Here is a 20,770-nt window from a genome sequence, read left to right as displayed (position 1 = left end):
AAGAAAAAAAAAAAGAAAACTTCAATAACTATTAGTCACCAAACATGCTTGGCGAAAATAAAAAAAAAAAATATATATATATATATATATATATATATGTTGTATAAAGCGGCAAATATGATTGGAAGTCATAGTTTGACGAGTGCAAAGTACAGCAGGGGAATTCACCCGAAAGACCAGAGTTGCACCATGTCCCCTTTCTCAAGTTGGTTCTTCTTGACAACAGGGTTCTACGTGTTGGTGAGGACATAGAGCGAGGTGTTCCCCATAACCCACTTGTTAAAGGTAATGCTTGTTTGCTTCAACGATGGGTCTAAGAGGCACACCTGCATGGGTTTTTGTGAGCCAAGCCAACTTTTTAGCCTCTGCCTCGTTGAGGAAGTCATGAGTCTTGACTTGGGAGAAGGGTATGGAGAAACGACTGGCAGTAGGGTGACATCGGAGTAAAAGATGATCTTTTGGATGACCAAAACCAAACCCGTACCACCCATTTCTTCAAGTATATGTTGTTTGAATTTTGGAGGCAAGTCTGGTGGTGGCAGTGGGCAAACGGGTTTATGTTCTTCTTGCTTCTCTTGAGCTTTGGTTTCGGTGCTTCCCATTCGCGATCGTCTTCCTCTTCTAGTGTTGTGAATGCACGTTTCCTTTTCAATCCAACACCGTTGTTGAACTTGAACCTCAGGTTGAAACACATATTGTTGGGTGGTGCGTTGTATAGAAAATGCTTCAGGTAGTCATTATGACGACTTTTCTGCAATTTCAGTTGGTCAACTTCGGTTACTTGTAACAGGATATCAAAAGGACTCCAATTGGGATTGATCTTCTAATGCTTGAAATCATCATGGCAGAGCAGTTTCATCATCTTACTGTCTTCTGTATTTACTTGCAACTGAGAACAAATTTTGGTTACCGTTGCAGTACTGGTGAATGGGGGTAGGTTGCCTGGTTATTTGGTTGGGTGGGCCTTGTTTCCTTTTCTGTGTGTAATATTATAGAATCCATCATCTTTTTATACATTGCAACATTCGTTGCCCATCAATTCTTTTTTTCATAGCCTGGTTATCTGGATTGAAGGGGAATTTTAATGTTCTGTTACCTACGCCCAATTCAAGAAACACAAGATGAAACCTCCAGTGAGCTACACTCTTTCAGTAAGTTGACAAGTGTTATAAAAGTATAATAAAATATTAAAAAGAATACTTTTAAAAATAGATATATGATAATTTTTAAAGTTAATTGCAGAATAAAAAAAAGGTATATTGTGTGTATCAAATATTAACCCATATTATATATAAGTTTAAATTTTAAATTTTTTAAATTACTAAAGTTATGCCATTTAACTATATAATTTTTTATTTAATTTAATTAATATTTATAAATAGAGTTAACATGATATCAATCTACTCCAAGATTAATAAATTTTAAATATAAAACTTTAATTAATTTATTTAAAATTTCGATTTGGTAATTATTCTCGTTGAAAATAAAATAATTTAATTTAATTAGAATATAGTGCTTAACCTACACTTAAATTATAAGTTTTTTAGGAAATTAATATAAGTTTTAGACTTTTAAATTACTTGTTTTGATAAAATTTGTTACGAGAATATTTTTCAATATTTAATAATTTATGGATAAAATTAAAATAAATAAAGAAGAAATAATTATATATAATTTTAAAATTTTACAGAAACTATTAATATAAAATGATAATAGAATTTTATTTTAAATAACATACTCTTTTAAGAGAATATTGTAATTATAATTTATATATGTAATTATATATTCAAAATTTAGTGAAGGCATTATAAATAATTTTAAAACAGAAAATAATTAATTTAATTTTTGATAGAGTGAAATAGCAAATTGAAAATAAAAGGATATGGAAAAATCCGAACTAATCGATAGAATTTGAATCGATCTACTCGGGATGGAATAGATTTTTTTTTTAAAAATGAATGTGGGTGGGATGCAGTGGATTTTTTATTTTGGAAAATGTGTATGGAGCAGTCATGGTAATTGCTTACTCTACTCTACTCTACTCTACCTCGCTCCACTTTGTTATATTACCATTTTATCTTTGTTTATATAAAACTATTAAAAGATAAAAGTGATGTATTATATAAAAAAATTCTATATATTTTATATTTAGATGTTGTTGCGAAATATTATGTTTAAATGTTTACTTAACTTCAAATTTATATTTTTTTTATAGAACTTGACTTTAAAAATATTAATAATAAGTAAAAAATTTAAATCGAAACAGAATAACATAGGAATGCAAATAGATGCATCCAACATTTATAGAGGTAATACATGTTTTTAAAATTATACATTTATAATGAAGTGGGACAGATGATATTCCGCCCACTCCATCACCAAAACCCAGGTATTGTTAAATTCAAGCACAAACAATTGTATGTAAATAATAGCTATAAAAAATACAAGAAGCTATCTTCTTTTTTTCTGAAAATATTAACTTCATTAAAGACATTGAAAGGACTAAAGAATAATAAAACTCAAATACAGACAATCTAAATACAGAAAATCACAGCCTAACTAGCCTAACGAAAAGGTCATAGGGGACCTAGCACAAGAGGCTATAAATGACCAACGAACACCGCAACCTTGCCCCAAACAACAAAAACCCACAATAGTCTTTGCCCATCACCACCAAGGAAAAGTGAAGCTTCCATTTGAGATTGTATGGCAACACAGGAGACCGAAAACCACTCAACCATGAAAGCCTTCGGTTGGCGTCACACAGCCTAAAACTGCTCTGCCAACTCTCATAAATTTTCAATTATATATATATATATTAAGAGTTTGAATGAATTGTGTCAACCACCAATTGAATACTAAATTGTAAAATTACTGAAATTTTATTAATTTAAGAAAACAATAAATATTTTATTTTAAGTCAATTTTTTAATAAATTTATTACATATTGTTTTACTCTATTACACTAATTATGCTTTTACTTTTCAAGTTTTTACTATTAGATATATTGTATATATTCATAAAGTATTTGCTAAGGTATAAAATAGATTTCATCAAAGCATAGAAATCATATGACTGCAGATACATTGGACTACTCAATATATAAATAGAGCATTGAAAAGCTTGACTGTTGACACTACTCTACACTTTATTCTAATTCTGAGTCAGCTTATAAAAGCAAACACAAATTATTTATGGATCAAAATCTCTTCAAAACACTTACTGATAATAACCATAATACACCAGGAGAAACTTAGGACTTGGATAAACACTTGATAGTCTTTAAAACATCCCGTGAAGGGTTACAACATGCTATCCGTCCTGGCAGGCAGCCGGCGGAAGAAGTTAATCGGCACTGCTGGCAAGCGGTACCGGAATCTTGGGTGTCTCATCGCATAGAACCCTGCTAAGGCTGCTATCACTTGAAATGGTGTCACGAACAACACTATGGCTGCTATAAGGCAGAATGTAATAAAGATGGCAGTAGCACGAGGGTCTCGCCAGCTTAGCAGCGCTTGAAACCGCTCCCCTTGTGTTGCAATATCACCGATCACAGTCTGAATTCTACCGGCCACACTCCTCAACCGATCATACCTCATTCTGACCAGCTCCGGGCTCTTGCTTGTTGGAAAAGTATCGAATTCCTCGTCGAGTTCATCGGGGTGCACTGCCTCAGCTTGTGAAACCTTTGTGTTCATGTGAGGTGGATACCTTGGTCTATATCGGAAGTTCCACACCCCTATTAGAAACATGTAAAGGAAAACAGTAGGCAATATCAGTTCGGGGAGGCAAGCAAGCATTAGAAAGAGCACATGAACTAGAACTGTTGTGATAGGATTCTTCCACATGCAGATATCTCCAAACCATTTCCCAATAGCAAACAATCCAGAGAAAACTGTCATTAGCCTGAAGAAATTTGCTTTGCTTTTACGCATGCTCCAAAGGTGTGAGTCCACATCAGACATATATTCGATTACTTCCTTCCGAAGAGGAGGCTCTGCTCGACCTAAACGTGCTGCCACTATATTGACAGCTTGGTGCCGTAGCATGTCAAGTTGCATCACACTGAAGGGTCTTACATAGTGCATTTTAGGTAGTAGTGGTCGAGAATATTGGTAAAGCATGTTTACAAAAGATATACACGTAAACCTTATTGCCAAATGCAATTCCCCCATCTTCTTAACTCCAGTAGGATGAAGAACCAACAAAGGATAAGAATGTGTGTAGACACGACCTGCTTCCAATGTGGAAATACGAATCCTAACCTTCCCAATCTTCAGGTCCTTGTTTCCATTTGAACCCTTTTCTCCAAGCTGGCTGTTGTCGAATACACCAACGGTGAGAACGGTTGCTGGATCAAATACTTCCCAAGTGTACTGCTCATTGTATTTTGGAGATAAATTGTCAACAAGGGTGCGAGTGCGGACCCATTTGTGACCATATTTTGCCACACAGTAGGTATCTGATGTTCCCCTCCCGTCTCGTGTTTTCATAGGATGGAGACCTACAGCATTTAAGATGCCAAGTTCCAGGACACCAATTGGTGGCCTCCAGAGTTGCTTTGCCGTTGGGCGGAGATCACTGCTGTAGTGAGTAGATTCATCAAGTACATGATATCCTCCATCTAAACAAACACGAAGATGGATGCGGCTAGAAAACTTCTCTTTCTTCAATTGATCTACATCAACAGCAACTGGCTTCTCAAGGTTGAACCAACGAGAATGAATAATTCGATCATCAGCACGCTTGTCTACGGAGTTCAATGGTATAATGACCCTCCCAATGATCTCGTCTTTTCCAGGAGCCACACGATCCTCAACGGAAAGAACCAAATGATCTTCAAAGGGTTCAGCAGCAACAAACAGAAGATCCTCATTCCAGATGGCATTCAGAGTCCGAGCCTGACATGGCTTTGTTTTAAGAACCTGGTGGCCTATTTGTGCCTTAACATACACATCAGGGAAACGGTTTTTCTCTGTTGGCACAAGGTCTTGTGCCTCAACAATATTGACGCGCACATACCACAACCGCGGTGAATGATATACTTTTGAACGTAGCACTGCGAATGTAGCAGGTGAGCTATCAACCGGTGTAGCTGCATCAGAGTGCCACGCATCAGAAAAAGCCTCGTCTGCTTGAGTTCCTATCCAGACAGCAAGCATCAGCTCACCCTTTACCTTGTCTCCTTTCTTATCCTCAAGCCGGTACCACTGTGGAGCCAGAGGACTATCTGGTGGGACACGTAATGGGACCTCATTGATGTCGAACCTTACAATTCCAACAGTCTCATCTTTGACCATAGACTTGTCCTTGATTACAACTTCTAGAATAGAAGCTTGCATTCGATCCCTTGAAAAGGCGAATACCTGGTTCCACTCAGGATTTTGTTTCTTCTCAAAGTGCTTTGTTATGCCTTTGTAGTTCCCAACCTTTACCTCCACAAAGGGATCAATACCCCCGGTAACATCCACTGAAGGAAGCTCCCTAGCCTTGACAACCCTTACATAGAGAAAATGCATCCGCTCAACAAGATCATAAGTACTTGCAGTCTTGTCTGCATGGATAACACGGCCCCCCACAACTCTTCCCCCTCCAAGAAAGGGACTGGTTTCTTTAAGTGCAAAATCAACTGGTTGTGCAGATGCTGCAGAATACATCCGGACGAGCTTTGGTGGAGGTGGTTCCGGTTTCATCTCATCGGCTATATGCTTTGGTACGTGATGATGATGACCAGCAGGATCAGAAGAATGATGATGATGATGATGATGATCCTGCTGGTGTAGATTTGGGTTGGGAAGATGATGAAAGGTGTGTCTGCTTGATTCAACTCTGTCTTTCATGACCGAGCTTTGAACTGTTTGGGCATGGATCTGAGTCACATGGGATTCATTAGTAGCCAAAGATTCAACAGCAGGTGCAGGGATTGAGGACTTTATAGATGGATCATCTGTAATATAAACTTTTAAGCCAAGCTCTCCTCTAACACGTGAAAATATACCACGCTTTTCCAAAGGGTAATGCAAGACAACAGCATCAGAGTAGGGAACAAATGAAGTCCCAGTTAGACAAACCTTACCGAGAAACGCTCTGGTGTTAGTACCTCTGATATTATTATAGACATAGGCTTCAAGAGTATGAAAATGGAGCATTGAAGGATCAGAGATGTTGAAATAAAAACTCTCATTCCAAACAGGATTGAGATCCTTTTCCTTGATAGTGGTACGGTACTTCTGACCATCAAAGTAGAGCTCCACAAAAGCACTGGATGAACCTTGCCCATCTTTAGGCAAAAGATTGTGGGCACTGACCACATCAACACCTAGCTTAAGGTTGCTCATCTGATGTTGTAAGAATGTGAGCTTGTAGAAGGAAATATGGCTAAAGGTACCTGCAGCAGCAATAAGAAAATTTTGCTATTATTATCATCTATGAACATCAGAAACAGAAATCCAAAACATTGCAGCGAATGGAAACAAAATCACATGAAAAACTCATTGACATTACTCTTGAATGAGACTTATTGATTGTGATGGAATTTAATGTTACCTTAGGAAATTATCATACATTCACAGGAGCCTTCACTTTTCAGGGTAATGCAGGCACTGTTCACATAAGGAGAACATACAGTAGCAAAGAAAAATTGATCACAACAAGCAAAACAAATGGGAAACCAATCAGATACAGTGACACAAGGATGGGACTTGTTCATAGAAAACATGGCCCATTTAAATGTATGTTCAGCTTATAATTTTTTTTCTGCAAAAAATAAATGAAGCCTCGGAAAATGGGGACTTTATAATAGCAATGCAAGAATTTCAAACACTTTGAGGGAAAAAGAAGTTGGTGTTTTCGTATCTACTTCCATGTTCATGAATTAATTATTAATAAAAAAACATTTTCAGATTGCTCACCAAAAATATCAAGTTTAAAATATTAATTTGACTTCTAAAAAGAAGTAAAGAAACAAAAAAGTCGGTGCTCTTTTTTTTTTTAAAGAAAACAAAAGTGCATGAGCGAAGCTCCCTCGTAAGGGAAAATCTAAAACATGAATTATATTATTTTAAAAGAAAATGACGCGATTACTTTGCACTTTGCACATGATCATTCTGCACTGTTTAAGCTAAAGATCCTTACACCACGCTTACAACACATGAGTTTTTGCCCAGATTATACGCCATTAAACTATAGAATCTCAACAACTGTCTTCATCCTCAACAACAAAAAGAGTAAACAAAAGAAAATTGCTTGTAAAGTAATAAAAGAACAAAGAAAAGCTTTAACCGCTTAATCTCCAAATAAATAACTCAGTGCACACAGAAAAAAGAACAATGTAAAATTGCTAATTAATTCCCTCAGTTTTCTCGGCAGCCAAACAGAGGTTAAAGTAACGATAGTTACATGAAAAATTCTATTTAACATTAAGAAATAAATTCACCACTAAATGCGCGCAACAGATTAGAAAAAAAAAAAACTGAAGAAAATGAAGGTAAGGCCAATATTAGTTCTCTCGAGCTTCTCATTGAAATGCCGCCATTCACCAAAAGAAAATCAAAACTAATGATAAAAAAAAAATTTGAAATTCACCTGCTCTGAAATGCGAGCTGAAAGTGAGACGTCTTAAAACTTGAAACGTTTCAGAAAGAAATGGCAAGCTCGCTCCCTCGATCCGTCTACATAAAATTAACTTGGCATTTGCAACGCATTAAAGTTTCTGAGAAAAGTAAAAGAGAGGAGTTAATGAGTAATTGCCTTATTGCAGGTTAAAGGCAATGCACGGTAATCGAGGACAGAGTGATACAGGAAGAAGAAAACAACAATGCAGCCATTTGATAAAGAACAAGAAGAAAAAAAAAAAGAGCAAGTAGACGTCGTTTTCGATTCTGATTCGTCGTTTTTGACTCTTTTTAAGATTTTCAATTGGGACTGATCATACGCACGAAAAAATAAAACATATCAAAACTTCTAACATTATATTAATACCAAAATTTTTAACTTTATCGAAACTTCTAACATTTTAATTAGAAATTTTTATATTTTCTTTTTTACGATAAGATTTTCGTAAGGCCTGCGTTCTTCGTTGGGTACATCTTATATCTTGTGGTAGTGATACCAACCAGATCTTTACCACTGGCTGTACTATATTTGGAGGATTTCTTTTCGTGCCCAATATTTTTTAAAATTTAAAATATTTATTTTAATAAACTAAATTTTATATTGTCAATTAAATATATCGCAATTGAAAATTTATTAAAACATATTTAATTTTATTAAGTAATAAATATTAATACAAAAGTTTTTTTTATTTTTTAATGAAATAATACAATAATATATAATCTCCAGATATAAAATTTTAAGCTTTTTAATTTATCTGCATGTGGCTTGGTTTTAATATAAATCTTTTATAAATATATTTTATGGGCTTTTTTTCTTTTTAATTTGTGAATCTATTTTTAGGAATTTTGTTGTATGAATAGGGATAATGTATATTGTTGTTGAAACTCAACCGGTTAAAAATAATTTCTCTTAGAAAATCTCAAAAAATGAGTGACTCTTCGTCGGCTTCTTAATCTGTTTCTATTTTAAGAGTATTATAGAATAATAAATTATTTCACGAGTCAATTTAGACCTGTGTTGTTTTAAATTTTATATTTTTTTTGTTGTTTTATATTGTTTAATAAATATTTACTTTTAGAAGTGTTTGTTTGTTCTTTTAATACTTTTTTTGTCCTATTTTTTTAAATGATTTTAGAGATGGTTTTGTCACCGTCTTAGTCAATTTTATGAATGATCAATTCTTTTATCGATTTTTGTCCATCGCTTTAAATGATTCAAGACTGATTTTCTTATCGTATTAAGTACTTACAATCACTCCAGATACGTCGTGCTTGAGTTATGATAAAATCAATCGTTAACATGGCATAATATTTTATTAATACTAAGGTTGAAACATTTATTGTGTTAACAAAATCTGTTTTTTACGAGTAATTATTTATTTTTTCCACAAATTACATCATCTTATTCTTGGAATAAATTAATAAATTTTCCTTTAAAAAATTTAAACATTAAATTGGCTTCTTGTTTTTAGTATACTCACCTAATGCTAATTGTTGGTCGGCAAATGGAAGTGCTTTCATCTCTTTTGTAGAAAATTTTGGTAGATTATATCTTTTATTATTTATAGAATATCAAACATATTTTATATATTATTCGACAGGAGATAAAATGTTATGTTTGAACTTGTATTAATTAAGCATTTGATAAGAGTTTTAATTATTATTTATTTAAATTAAGTCAAAATATCAAACATATTACTTTTGAAAATAAAAATATAATTAAGTATAAAATTTATATTTACAAAAGCAATTTAGCATTTTAAAAAATGCTATCACTAATTATAACCATCAACTATAAAATATAAAAACATGACATAATATAAATGATAAATAAGATATTATAAATTTATACAAAAATGTCATGTCTGTAGAATAATTCTAAGAGAAATGTAAAAAGACAGTAACCGAAACACTAGAAGAATTCAAAAACAAACTAGAAATGCATTACCTTGATCAAATCGCTGAAAATTGCATCATAGTCCCACAATCATCATACTAACCTAACGATGAACTCGGGTCAACCATGAAACCATTGCCAAGCGACTCATAACATCAACGTTGCATAAAATATCAAGTCTCTAATAACATATACTCTTCCTCATTTTCTTGAATTTTAATTTTACAAACACTTTATTCTCCGTACTCTTTCCTAATAAAACTTTTCGAAAACTATTCCCAATAAATTTAGCAGCAATTTTAACAAATTTTGTATACATTTTCGATCGTGATTAAAAATTAAAAACTAAAAATTAAAATTAAAATCAGAATAGGATAGATAAAGAAAATTAATATGTAGAAAACAAAAATCAAATGGTACTGTTAAAAAAACTGCCACCAGCAATTAATCCCAATGCTGGTGTTGCGAGTAATTTAGCATTTCTTATAGGTTTATTTGTAACAAATTAAGAATGAATTTGAATAGGTGGTGAAGTGTATTTAAATTGTTGTTTTTCACATTATAATATTATAACAATATTTAATTTTATTTTATTATTAATTTTACAATAATCACAAATGAATATATTACTCATTCAAACTTACTCTAAATTTAATTGAACTCCTTTTTCTTCGCTAAGACATTAGTAATTAGATTTCGTAATATCAAAACTGAAATGTTTTTGTTAAAATTATCCATCCATCAATTTATTACAAACAAGAAAGAAGTTGGGAAAATGAAAATTAATTAGGCAAATAAAAGGGCACTGATTTTGCTGTGCCATGTAAAGCTGTCGACGATATTAATGCGAACCCATGTGGTGGTTTTCAGCGTCGGAGCTACTCGATCACTCTCCTGCACGTTTTCACACTTTTACTAATATTAAATAAAGATTTTAAGGACATTTAATCTGGTGGAGTGGCGATTATCGAACTCCAAAAACATTTACCATCACCCCCAGTGTAATTATTATCAGTTGGCTACATGATTTACACGTGGAGATCATGGATGATAGATCTGATTGATTTTATTATGATGAGGATGGTTTCCACTCACATGGGCTAACGACCAACGTTTGCAGGTGCAGGCTTGCTCGCACATCGAGGTAAGTTTGAGATTTATATGATTGGTATTCAACAGGGTGTCTCCAGTTTCTGTAACTGAAAACCAATGACTACAGGACTGAAGCATCCATCCGACAAACGGTGTCGTTTCCCCCTCTCTGTGTCTCCCTATCTTATTGGTTGGTTCATTTTCCGGTTTAAGTTTTGTCGAATTTTGTAGTTGTTGGCTATATATCCTTCTGCTCTTCATAATTTTTTAATCTAGTTTTCTTATTTTCAGAAATTTATTTACTTTATTTTTTTATATTTCAAATTTGAAGATTAATTTACCTAAAAAGGTTTATTTCCAAGCATATTTATCAAAATGGGCATATTACAGAATTATTTATCGGAAAGGACTGGTTTTGGCAAAATGCTCCTACGTGGACGCGTTTTAGGAAAAAATCCCAGCAAATTGCGCCCTTAGGGGAGCGTTTTTGCCACGTCAACCAAAAACGCGCTGACGAGGACAGGCTTTGCTGACGTGGCAAAAATCCTCCCTTAAGGGCGGCGCATTTTGCTCCGTGTTTTTTAAACCCAAACGGCTTTTTTTTACTGTTAAAGGGTCCAACGGTAGAAATATATATATAAAATCCCACTTCCTATTATTTCACACATTATTTCTTCACATTTTCGCAAAAAAATATAAAATTTCTCCCTAAAATTCTCAAATTTCTCATTAATTTTTTCAAAGCTCTTTTTAATTAGTTATTTACTTTAATTTTTTTTCTAAATTAGTATTATTTTTTATAATTTCAAAAATATTTGATCGTGTTAGCAATGGCCGGGGAATTAATTCGTCTCGATCATAAACATATCTCCGTCGAACAAATAACAATGGTAAGGGTTAATTTTAATTTTTGAATATTATTTAATAATTTTTTCATTTATGTAATTTTAATTAATTTTAATTTTTAAATATTATTTAATATTTTTCCATTTATGTAATTTTAATTAATTTGTATTTTATAATTTTTATAACATCGTAGATCGAGTAATTACAATGTTATATTCGTAATATGTCTGGTCCGCCATCACCGTTCATAGAAAATTACTTGAGGGAAGTAGATGTTTGGCACGCGGCCACTATAGGCCGGGGGTGCAAGTTAGACCCGAAACTCATCAGCATGTTAATAGAAAGGTGGAGACCCAAGACGCACACATTCCATTTTCTATACGGAGAGTGTACTATCACTTTAAAGGACATCCAGTTACAATTAGGATTGCCGATGGATGGGTTCGCACTCACCAGGTCAGTTCAATCTGCTAATTAAGGAGCTATTTGCTACAATCTATTGGGTACGATTCCAGATAATATTTACGGAGGTCGGATCGAGATGGGTTGGTTACGAGACACATTCTCGGAGCCGGAGTGTAACACCCCCTACCGTATCCGTCATCGGAATAGGGTACGAGGCATTATCGGAGCTTACTGAATCATTATTAATTAGGGGAAAAAGTAAAACAAAGTAAACATGTAATATTTAATAAATTCGTATAACATTGTAATTAACTTACTGCTTTTCTATATTCAACATAATTATGTAAAGCATAATTATTCGAATTGATCATGAGTCCTAATACCTATTCTTATCACATTGTTAGTCATATAAATCATATAAATATCAAGAAAAATGTATGGGCTCAACTTTCATTAAATTTCTCATATTCATATACTTTTACACATCATTTATTCACATAACTTATAACAATCATATCTATGTATTTTAAATACGCTTTCATAACAATTTGTCTTGATTTTAAACTATCTCACATTGGAACTTTACTCATAAAATCATTTGAAATACTATCTTTATACAAATAGTACACTTGAGTTGCACAATTCTACAATTATGAACGAACCATTTATAAAATATATTCCATGTTCATATATCATAGTCTCATGTCTCCATATATCAAATATATAACCATCATTTTCTTGTGTTTCAAATAAATACATATAACCATACATAAGCATGCCATTCACTATTTCTTCCTGTCTATCACAATTTCAAATTATCCTTTAACATATATAACATTTAAATCAAACATGAATTTATAACATTTTTCATTTTAAAAAGTTTAACATTTACCAAATATAATCAAGCATGTAATCAATTTATGCATAAGTCACTCACATATTTTCCTCATCCTCCTCTCCATTCCATATCCTTAATGTATATAACACACTTATAAGTAACATTGTCTATAATTCTTACTATTTACTTATATTAATATTCAAGTTGTCCATCTACGTCATAGTAACTAAATTATTTTTATCTTGAGCTACAGAATTCCGAATTAAGATCCACTAATTTTTCCTGAAACTAGACTTACGTATCTTCTTATCATAAAATTTTCAGAATTTTTGGTTTAACCAATAAGTACAGTTTATTCTTTAAAGTCACCCCTATTCTGCTGTCTGACAGTTTCAATCATTCTTTACTAAAAATTAATTATCTCCTCGTACGGGATTCGAATAATGTTCGCATTTGTTTCTCTTGAAAATATACTCATTCAGGATTCTAAACATATAATTTAAGCCCCTAATTATTTTTATTCAATTTTTTACGATTTTCCAAAGTCAAAATAGGGGAACCTGAAATCATTCTAACCTTATGTCATAAAATTTATTATATCTCATGGTTTACAATTCTATTGCTTACATCATTTCTTCTATAAGAAACTAGGCTTAATAAGCTTTAATTTCATAATTTATTCATCTTCTAATTCGATTTCTACAATTTTTAGTGATTTTTCAAATTTAGGCTACTACTGCTGTCTAAAACAGTTTTAATGCAAAATGTTGATTTCTATTTTACCCCAAATTTCACAGTTTATACAATTCAGTCCTTGCTCAATTAACCCCTCAATTGAGCTAATTTTTCTCAATTAATACTTTATTCTATCATTTTAAACTACTTCATAGCCCTTGAAAATCAGAACTTTAGCACTAGACCTTAATTTCAAACTCTTTTATAATTAGGTCCTAAAATCAATTTCCATCAATTTTACTTGATAAAATCATCATACATCAAAATTAAAGCTTCAATTCTATATTTATTCATCATATGCTGCCAGCACTTATCTGTAGCAACTTTAAAAGTTAGCCATGGAATCAAAAACTAATGACATAGTAAGTTGGACCCAATTGTAAAAGCCCAAAATCTTAAAAATTTTAAGGAGAAAGTAAGAATTAAACTTACATGAACCTAGAGTATGAAAACCAACTTGAACCTTCTTCCATGGTTGTTTTTCAGCTGATGAAAATGAAGAGAAATGAAGAGAATTCTGGATATTCCATTCTAGTCCCCTTTTTTTTAGTAAATTTTGTTATTTTCCCATTTTCCCTTTATTTTCTCAATTTTCCTGATTTTTCTCTGCGTGTGCCACCCAAAGTATCTCTTTTAGGCTTATTTGCACTTTAAGTCCTTCCTCATTTGACAATTGAGCTATTTAATCCTTAGTAACTTTTACACATTTTTTAATTTAGTCGTTTTTATTTAATTAATCACCCAAACGTCAAAATTTTCTAACAAAATATTAGTACTACCTTATCGACACTCCGTAAATATTTATAAAAATATTTATGACTCAGCTTATAACACCGAGATCTCGATAATTTTTTTCTTAATTTCTTGACCTAATAAATCTTTATAAAACACAATTTACTATTTTAAAAATCTTTTAAAAGCTAAATTTGGCTCATAAATATTAAATAATATAATCTACGAGTTCATTTTCGGATTTGGTGGTCTCGAACCACTATTTTTGACATTGCTGAAATTTGGGCTATTACACGGAGAATGATTCGACTGAAGTAGAAAGAATACGATATGCTCGGGCATACATCCTTGAGATGATTGAAGGTTATCTAATTTCGGACTTGTCACAAAACCTCGTACATCTAATGTGGTTGCTAAAACTCGTTGATTTTAGAGCAGTTGACGAATTTAGTTGGGGGTCTGTCGTGTTGGCAACATTATAACGGGAGATGTGTGGGGCGATGACACAAAATAAAGCCAAAATTAGAGGTTTCCTATCACTACTACAATCATGGGTTTGGTTTCGCTTTTCATTTTTACATCCTCGAGTGAACCACATATATACATTTCCATTCATAACAAGGTAAAATTTTTATTTGATTTTACAATTATTCCATAGATTTAAAAATTTAAAATAAAATTGTATGCTAAAAAATTATTTAATTAGGTGGAACTATCCGGTGAGTTATGTTGGAATACCTGCTCTTGAAGATATACGACTTCTATTAAACTAACGATTAGAAATGGAAGTAAGTATTAAATAAAATATATATACATAAAATAGTCATTTCATATTTAGTATTTAGTATTTAGTATATAGTATTATGTATATAACTAATATTTTTATCCTGTTCATATAGTTTCAATGGACACCATAAGAGAATCTGGCAATACGGGCAATAATTCTGGAAGAATTATTTTAAAATTTGAACATTTGCCTTGCTAAGGTCCTATTGGTCAATTATGCTATTGTCGAGATGCACCAAACGGATAAAGTGTTGTGATAATTTAGATTCTGACAACTGATTCCTAAGGAACCTGAGGTGCTCGATGACTGGCATAGAATCAACTTACGGTAAATAAATACAAATTGACAGGTATTATGGTTCAAATATATCAAAATTTGGGAAAACCGATATAATCATATACCTGATCACAAACCGATCATCGTCCCAGAATTAGCATGCGCGCCAGATTACATACCATGATTTAGGATCTATAGCAAGCTATATTTGCTGTTGAAAGAGCAGAGGTGTCGGAAAATCTGTGTCGAAAGGAAATGACGAGGCCCTTTAAATCTAAGGAGAAGAGATGACGGCACGAGCCCATCAATAGAGCCCATACAATCATCGGGCCCATAAACACAGCCCACACAATCACCGAGCCCAACGCCTTAACTGACGACACCCACAGCACAACCCCTTCAGATTATGCTAGGTGCATATCCTAGCCCTTATATGTATCCTAACCCTTATATGTTTCCTTTTCCCAGTCTTATGCCAGGTTAGAACGTATGGCCCGGTGCATCTCATTTCCTGATGACTCCGACTCAATTGATGATATATAGACCATTGTCGTAGGAAGGATCGCATGAGGCACCATCGGCGAGCTCATATCATTACCATTCCCCATCACCTTATGGGATTCAAACACCTCCACCGTGGGTAATGCAAACACCTCCACATTCTATATTCTACCAAAATGGGTCATCCTCCAACACTCACAACCGGGGTAACCACAACCCCGACCAGAGCAACCAAGTAGGAGTCCAGCACATAATCGTCGACCAACCTCATGTGGCTCTGATTTCGGCCGGCATAGACATTGATTTTTTTTATCTCCAGAAACACAAGTATGTGGACCTTTGTACTTTTTTATCTCCCACAAGCCTGTCTTTTTCTTAAAAGAAGTCATGATTTTTCATAAACATGTACCGTCTTGCACTGCACACTTGGCCTCAAACTTTTCGGATTTGGATTTAACCACGTTGTAGTTAACTTCTTGATTGATGCTATGTTGTTTTAAAGCACCAAGAAAACTATCATTATTGGAAAACTCCTTACCAACTTCTAATTCACCCGAATCTAATGACGAACTTGTACGGTCACACATTCTGTGTGGTAGATTTGGAAATTCTAAAGCATCATCTACCGATATATCGACATTATACATGTGGGCTGCAGGCGAGTATGCCCTGAATCGCAGATCTTCTTCTTTTTCATCTGAACTGTCGAAACCATTTTAAAGTTTGAAAAAAATGGGTCGACTTGTTATTTTGAAAATGAAAACGAACAGAGGAGTCGCCACCAATCCTTTTTGATGAGGTGTGATCGGGTCACCTCGTAGAGTGGTTGTTTTTAATAAATATTTTGATTTATTTAAACAATGATTTTGGTCCGCTAAATTCAAAAAAAACGGGTTCGGGAGTCGGTTACGCACGAGGAAGGATTAGCACCCTCGTCACGCCCAAAAATTGGTACCTAGTTGATTAATTAGTGTCTTAGTGTCGAAACTTTGAAAACTTGAAAGACTTTAAAATACAATCCCTCTTTTTGTAGAAACACTTGAATGTTAAAGAGCTTCTCGTCTCGAAATAATAAAATGTCACATCCAGTAAGTTAGGACACAACATCTTGAATTTTTGAGAACGAGCTTACCTTTTATTTAAATTTTGTGTATTTTAACTTATTAAAAGAGTATTCGATTATTTAGAGTAAACAAGAAAAGTCAAAACCCAGTAAGTTAGGGCACGATTTCTCGAACTTCAAAATACCGAATAGTGCCTTTATTTGTAAAAAAAATCTTATCCCGAGGTAACAAGATGTCATATCCAGTAAGTTAGGGCACAACACCTCGTATTTCCGAGAATAAGCGTTTTATTCAAAACTCGTATTGCAATTTGAAAGAATATTCCCTTATTTAGATTAAATGAGAAAAATCGAAACCCAGTAAGTTAGGGCACGATTTTCTCGAATTTCTAAATATGGAATATTACTTTTATGAAAGAATTATTTTTGTCGGGTAAATGTTAACATAAGTTTGTAACAAAATGAGATAATAAAGAATGCATAAACAAATACAAATTTCGGTATTGACAGCATACGAACAAACATAGACGCGAATGTGAAGGATATAAGAGCAAAAATAAAATAAATGAATAAAATGAATAAGCTAAAATAGAAAAGGAAATAATAAATAAGTTAAAAAAATATTTGAAATTACAAAAGAAGCAGTAAATAAATAAATATTACATAAAACTATTTTAAAAAATGAAAGTAATAGTAATAATAATATTAATGGTAATAATATAAGTAATAAATATTTAAAGTTTAAAATGATATAAAAGATATATAATTAAATAAATAATATATAATGTGAGCGAGAAATAAAAATAGAATGAGTGTATTTAAAAGTAATAGGTAAAAATATATATATATAGATATATGTAATAATAATATAATAGTAATGATAATAATATAATAATAATAGTAGTAATAGTAATAAAAATAATAATAATAATAATAATAATAATAATAATAATAATAATAATAATAATAATAATAATAATAGTAATAATAGTAATAATAAGACCGTAAAGAAAAAGAAATAATAACATGTCAATAGTAATAATAATATATTATTAATAATAATAATATATGTTAGTAATGACAATAATAGAAAATAATAAAAATAAAAAATAAAAAACTATGTCAATAAGGATAATAGAAATAACAGTAATAAAAACAATAATAATAAATATAATAATAGAAAATAATAATGAAAATAATTAATTTGAGAATAAAACAGAAAAATAATGAAAAAGGGACTAAATTGGGCTTTAAAACGAAAGTTTGGGGCAAATTCAAAATAAAAAAGAAAAGGGTGGACCTATTCAAACACGCGAATAACATGGAGGGACTAAAAGGGCAATAATCCCTTCCCTCCAAAACTCACAGCTCAAAAGAGGGCTAAATTAAAAACGAAATAACTTAAAGTGCCAAAATTAAAATTTTAAAAAACTTGATTGCATAGTCATGAAAAAGCAGAAGGACCAAAAGGGTAAATAACACTTTTGGCAAAAAAAGTGCGGATCCTTCAGGCGGGTCGGGTTGCATGTCCGGGTCAAGTGAAACGACGTCGTTTTGGCGTTAGTGACTTAAGCCCAAAATGACGTCGTTTGGATGGGCTATATAAGTCAAATTTCCATAAATAAATAAAAACTCATTTTCCCCATTTCATAAAAAAAAAAACTTAACCCCTTCTCTCAAACTCTCTCACCCTCTCCCCACTCCGGCCGTACTCCAGTCGTCAGACTATCGTGGCGGCCGCCGGTCGTCGGCGACGGCGCCACTGTCCACGGTGGCCAGAAAACCCAAAAATGTCCTTTTTTGAGCCCGTTGCACGTGGAGCAAGGATCCGAGGCCAAAACCTTCGAAAACCCAGCCAAACTCGGCGGAGAAACAAAGAAACGTTTCGTTTCTTCTCCTTTTCCAATGTGACCTTCAACCGTGAGTAAATTAACCAATTTAGGAGGGTTTTTTTCTTCTTTTTTTTTTTAATTTTAGTATGTAAAACAAGAAAAAATAATCTTAAAAGTAAAAAATGAACAAAATATAGAACGAGAATCTCTTTACTGTTTCAAATTTCTTTGTATTTTTTTTTATTTCGAAAATAAAAAATCCCCCTTTTTACATTGATATTTCTTTCAGCTTTATAGTTGAATACAAAATGTTTGCTGCCGTGTGGCTTTGCTGTTTGCACATGGTTTCTGTCTATTTCTCCCCTTTTTGCAGGTGCAAGTGACGGTGGAATAGGTGGTGGCAAAGGGTGGTTGAAGGCAGAAGGGCCGCACCTAGGGTTTGAAAATTTTGATTTTTTTTTTGTTGTTTTTTGTTTGGGCTACATTGTTTTGGGTTAGGGTTTTAATGGGCCTGGGTCTGTTTGGTTTGTTGTTTTACGAGCCCAGGCAAAAATGGGCTTGTACATGAACCCCTTTCAACGTCTTCAAGTTCGGATGGAACAGACTCCGGTTCAGAAATGCAACTTCTGCACTATCGGGGTCAGGCTCTCGAGGTGGGTTCACATTGGAACTCATCATCTAACCCACCATCATTTGTAACGTACGAGGTCCCCTAGCTGGTGGATATCGTAGGGAGTACATCATCCCTTATTGTGGACGTTTCGTAACGTCTCTAATCAGATGTGGATTGTCAACCACTAGAAGTTGATGTCATTCCCCAATACGTATTTCCAGTATCGAACATCGACCCACCGATGTGCATGTCCCATCCACTAACTGAATGTCGTGCCGGAGTTGTATTTTCCATACTGCCACTAAACACGGGTGCTCCCGTTTTCTGCCTCCTACTAATGGAGTGTCAGTTAGGGGTCGTGTATTCTTCTCGATTAGCAATTGATGTTGAAGTCGCAAATGTTTCATTTGGCGATGAAAATTGAACATATAGCTCAAGATAGGGTGATCCATTAGCGAGATGAGTCTAGACTATCACCTCAAAGCTACGACCACCTTTGATATCAAATGAGTCATATGTCACAGGATCAATCGAAGTACAAAATTGATACTTAATAGAAGAAACCCTACTTGGCATTGTTCCGAAGATTTTACGCCTAATTCTTTTACGAAATTCTGTAAAATCTATACTCTGGTTAAAAACAATTCGCGTTGTGTTCTCTGATAAAAAACAACACCATTCTTGGTGTCACAGACCTCACCATCATAGTAAATAACAACACTAATACGTTCACTCATCTTCAACTTCTATTCTGCTTAATCTCTCTAATATTTCTTACTGTAACTTATGCAACCTTAGAATGAAATTTGCCTTGTTTATAGCCTAAGGCCAAGCATGAACTACTGTAGAAAAAGAGAGTTCACATTGGAGCATTTTTCAGAAATTTTGCTAACATTACATCCTGCTTGAAGTGTTTCTGATACTATTTGTTCAGAAACATCTTCTCAAAATTATTTTTTCAGGAATTACTGTAGAAAAAGAGCTTCTACGTAGGAGCTTTTTTCAGAAATTTTGATGACATTGCATCCTGCTTGAAGCGTTGTTGACACTATTTGTTCAAAAACGTCTTCTCAAAATTATTTTTTCAAGAATTATTGTAGAAAAATGACATCTATGTGGGAGCTTTTTTCAGAAATTTTGCTGACATTACATCTTCCTTGAGGTGTTTTTGACACTATTTGTTCAGAAACATCTTCTCAAAATTATTTTTTCAGGAACTACTGCAGAAAAATCATAAACCTTAATTTAAATATTTTTATAAAATAACACTAAATCCTAATTTATTTTTAAAATCTATTAAAACCCTAAACTCTATCTTATTTTAACAAAAACCTAAACCCTAAATCCTAACTTATTTTAGTAAAACCCTATTATTAAAAATCCTAAAAAACTTTAGGGACTAAATATGCAAAAAATCCCTAACCTATAAAAACACAGAGCAAAACGCACTCATAGGGAAGCGTTTTTGCAACGTTAGCAAAGCGTGTCCTCGTCAGCGCGTTTTTGGCTGACGTGGCAAAAACACTCTCCTAGGGGCGCG

At 33.2% G+C, this 20,770-nt stretch overlaps 1 protein-coding gene across 2 annotated transcripts; it reads right to left on the bottom strand.

Annotated features, from left to right (window-relative positions):
* Positions 1-3,169: 3,169 nt before the first annotated feature.
* LOC108470047 (FT-interacting protein 3-like) lies at positions 3,170-8,110 on the bottom strand. 2 transcript variants are annotated; one of them, XM_017771229.2, is made up of 3 exons: positions 7,585-8,061; positions 6,547-6,602; positions 3,170-6,388 (listed from the first exon to the last, which is right to left on the bottom strand). In XM_017771229.2, the coding sequence occupies exon 3, from the start codon at positions 6,336-6,338 to the stop codon at positions 3,303-3,305; it is 3,036 nt and encodes a 1,011-aa protein (XP_017626718.2). In that variant the 5' UTR covers positions 6,339-6,388; positions 6,547-6,602; positions 7,585-8,061; the 3' UTR covers positions 3,170-3,302. The 2 variants fall into 2 exon arrangements, with proteins under 2 accessions (XP_017626718.2, XP_017626717.2); XM_017771228.2 differs by lacking the exon at positions 6,547-6,602 and having other exon boundaries at positions 7,585-8,110.
* Positions 8,111-20,770: the final 12,660 nt, after the last annotated feature.

Source organism: Gossypium arboreum, chromosome 8 (genome assembly GCF_025698485.1).
Source record: "Gossypium arboreum isolate Shixiya-1 chromosome 8, ASM2569848v2, whole genome shotgun sequence".
NCBI lineage: Eukaryota > Viridiplantae > Streptophyta > Magnoliopsida > Malvales > Malvaceae > Gossypium > Gossypium arboreum.
Note: the sequence above shows the minus strand (reverse complement) of the source record. Positions and strands in the feature narration are given on the sequence as shown.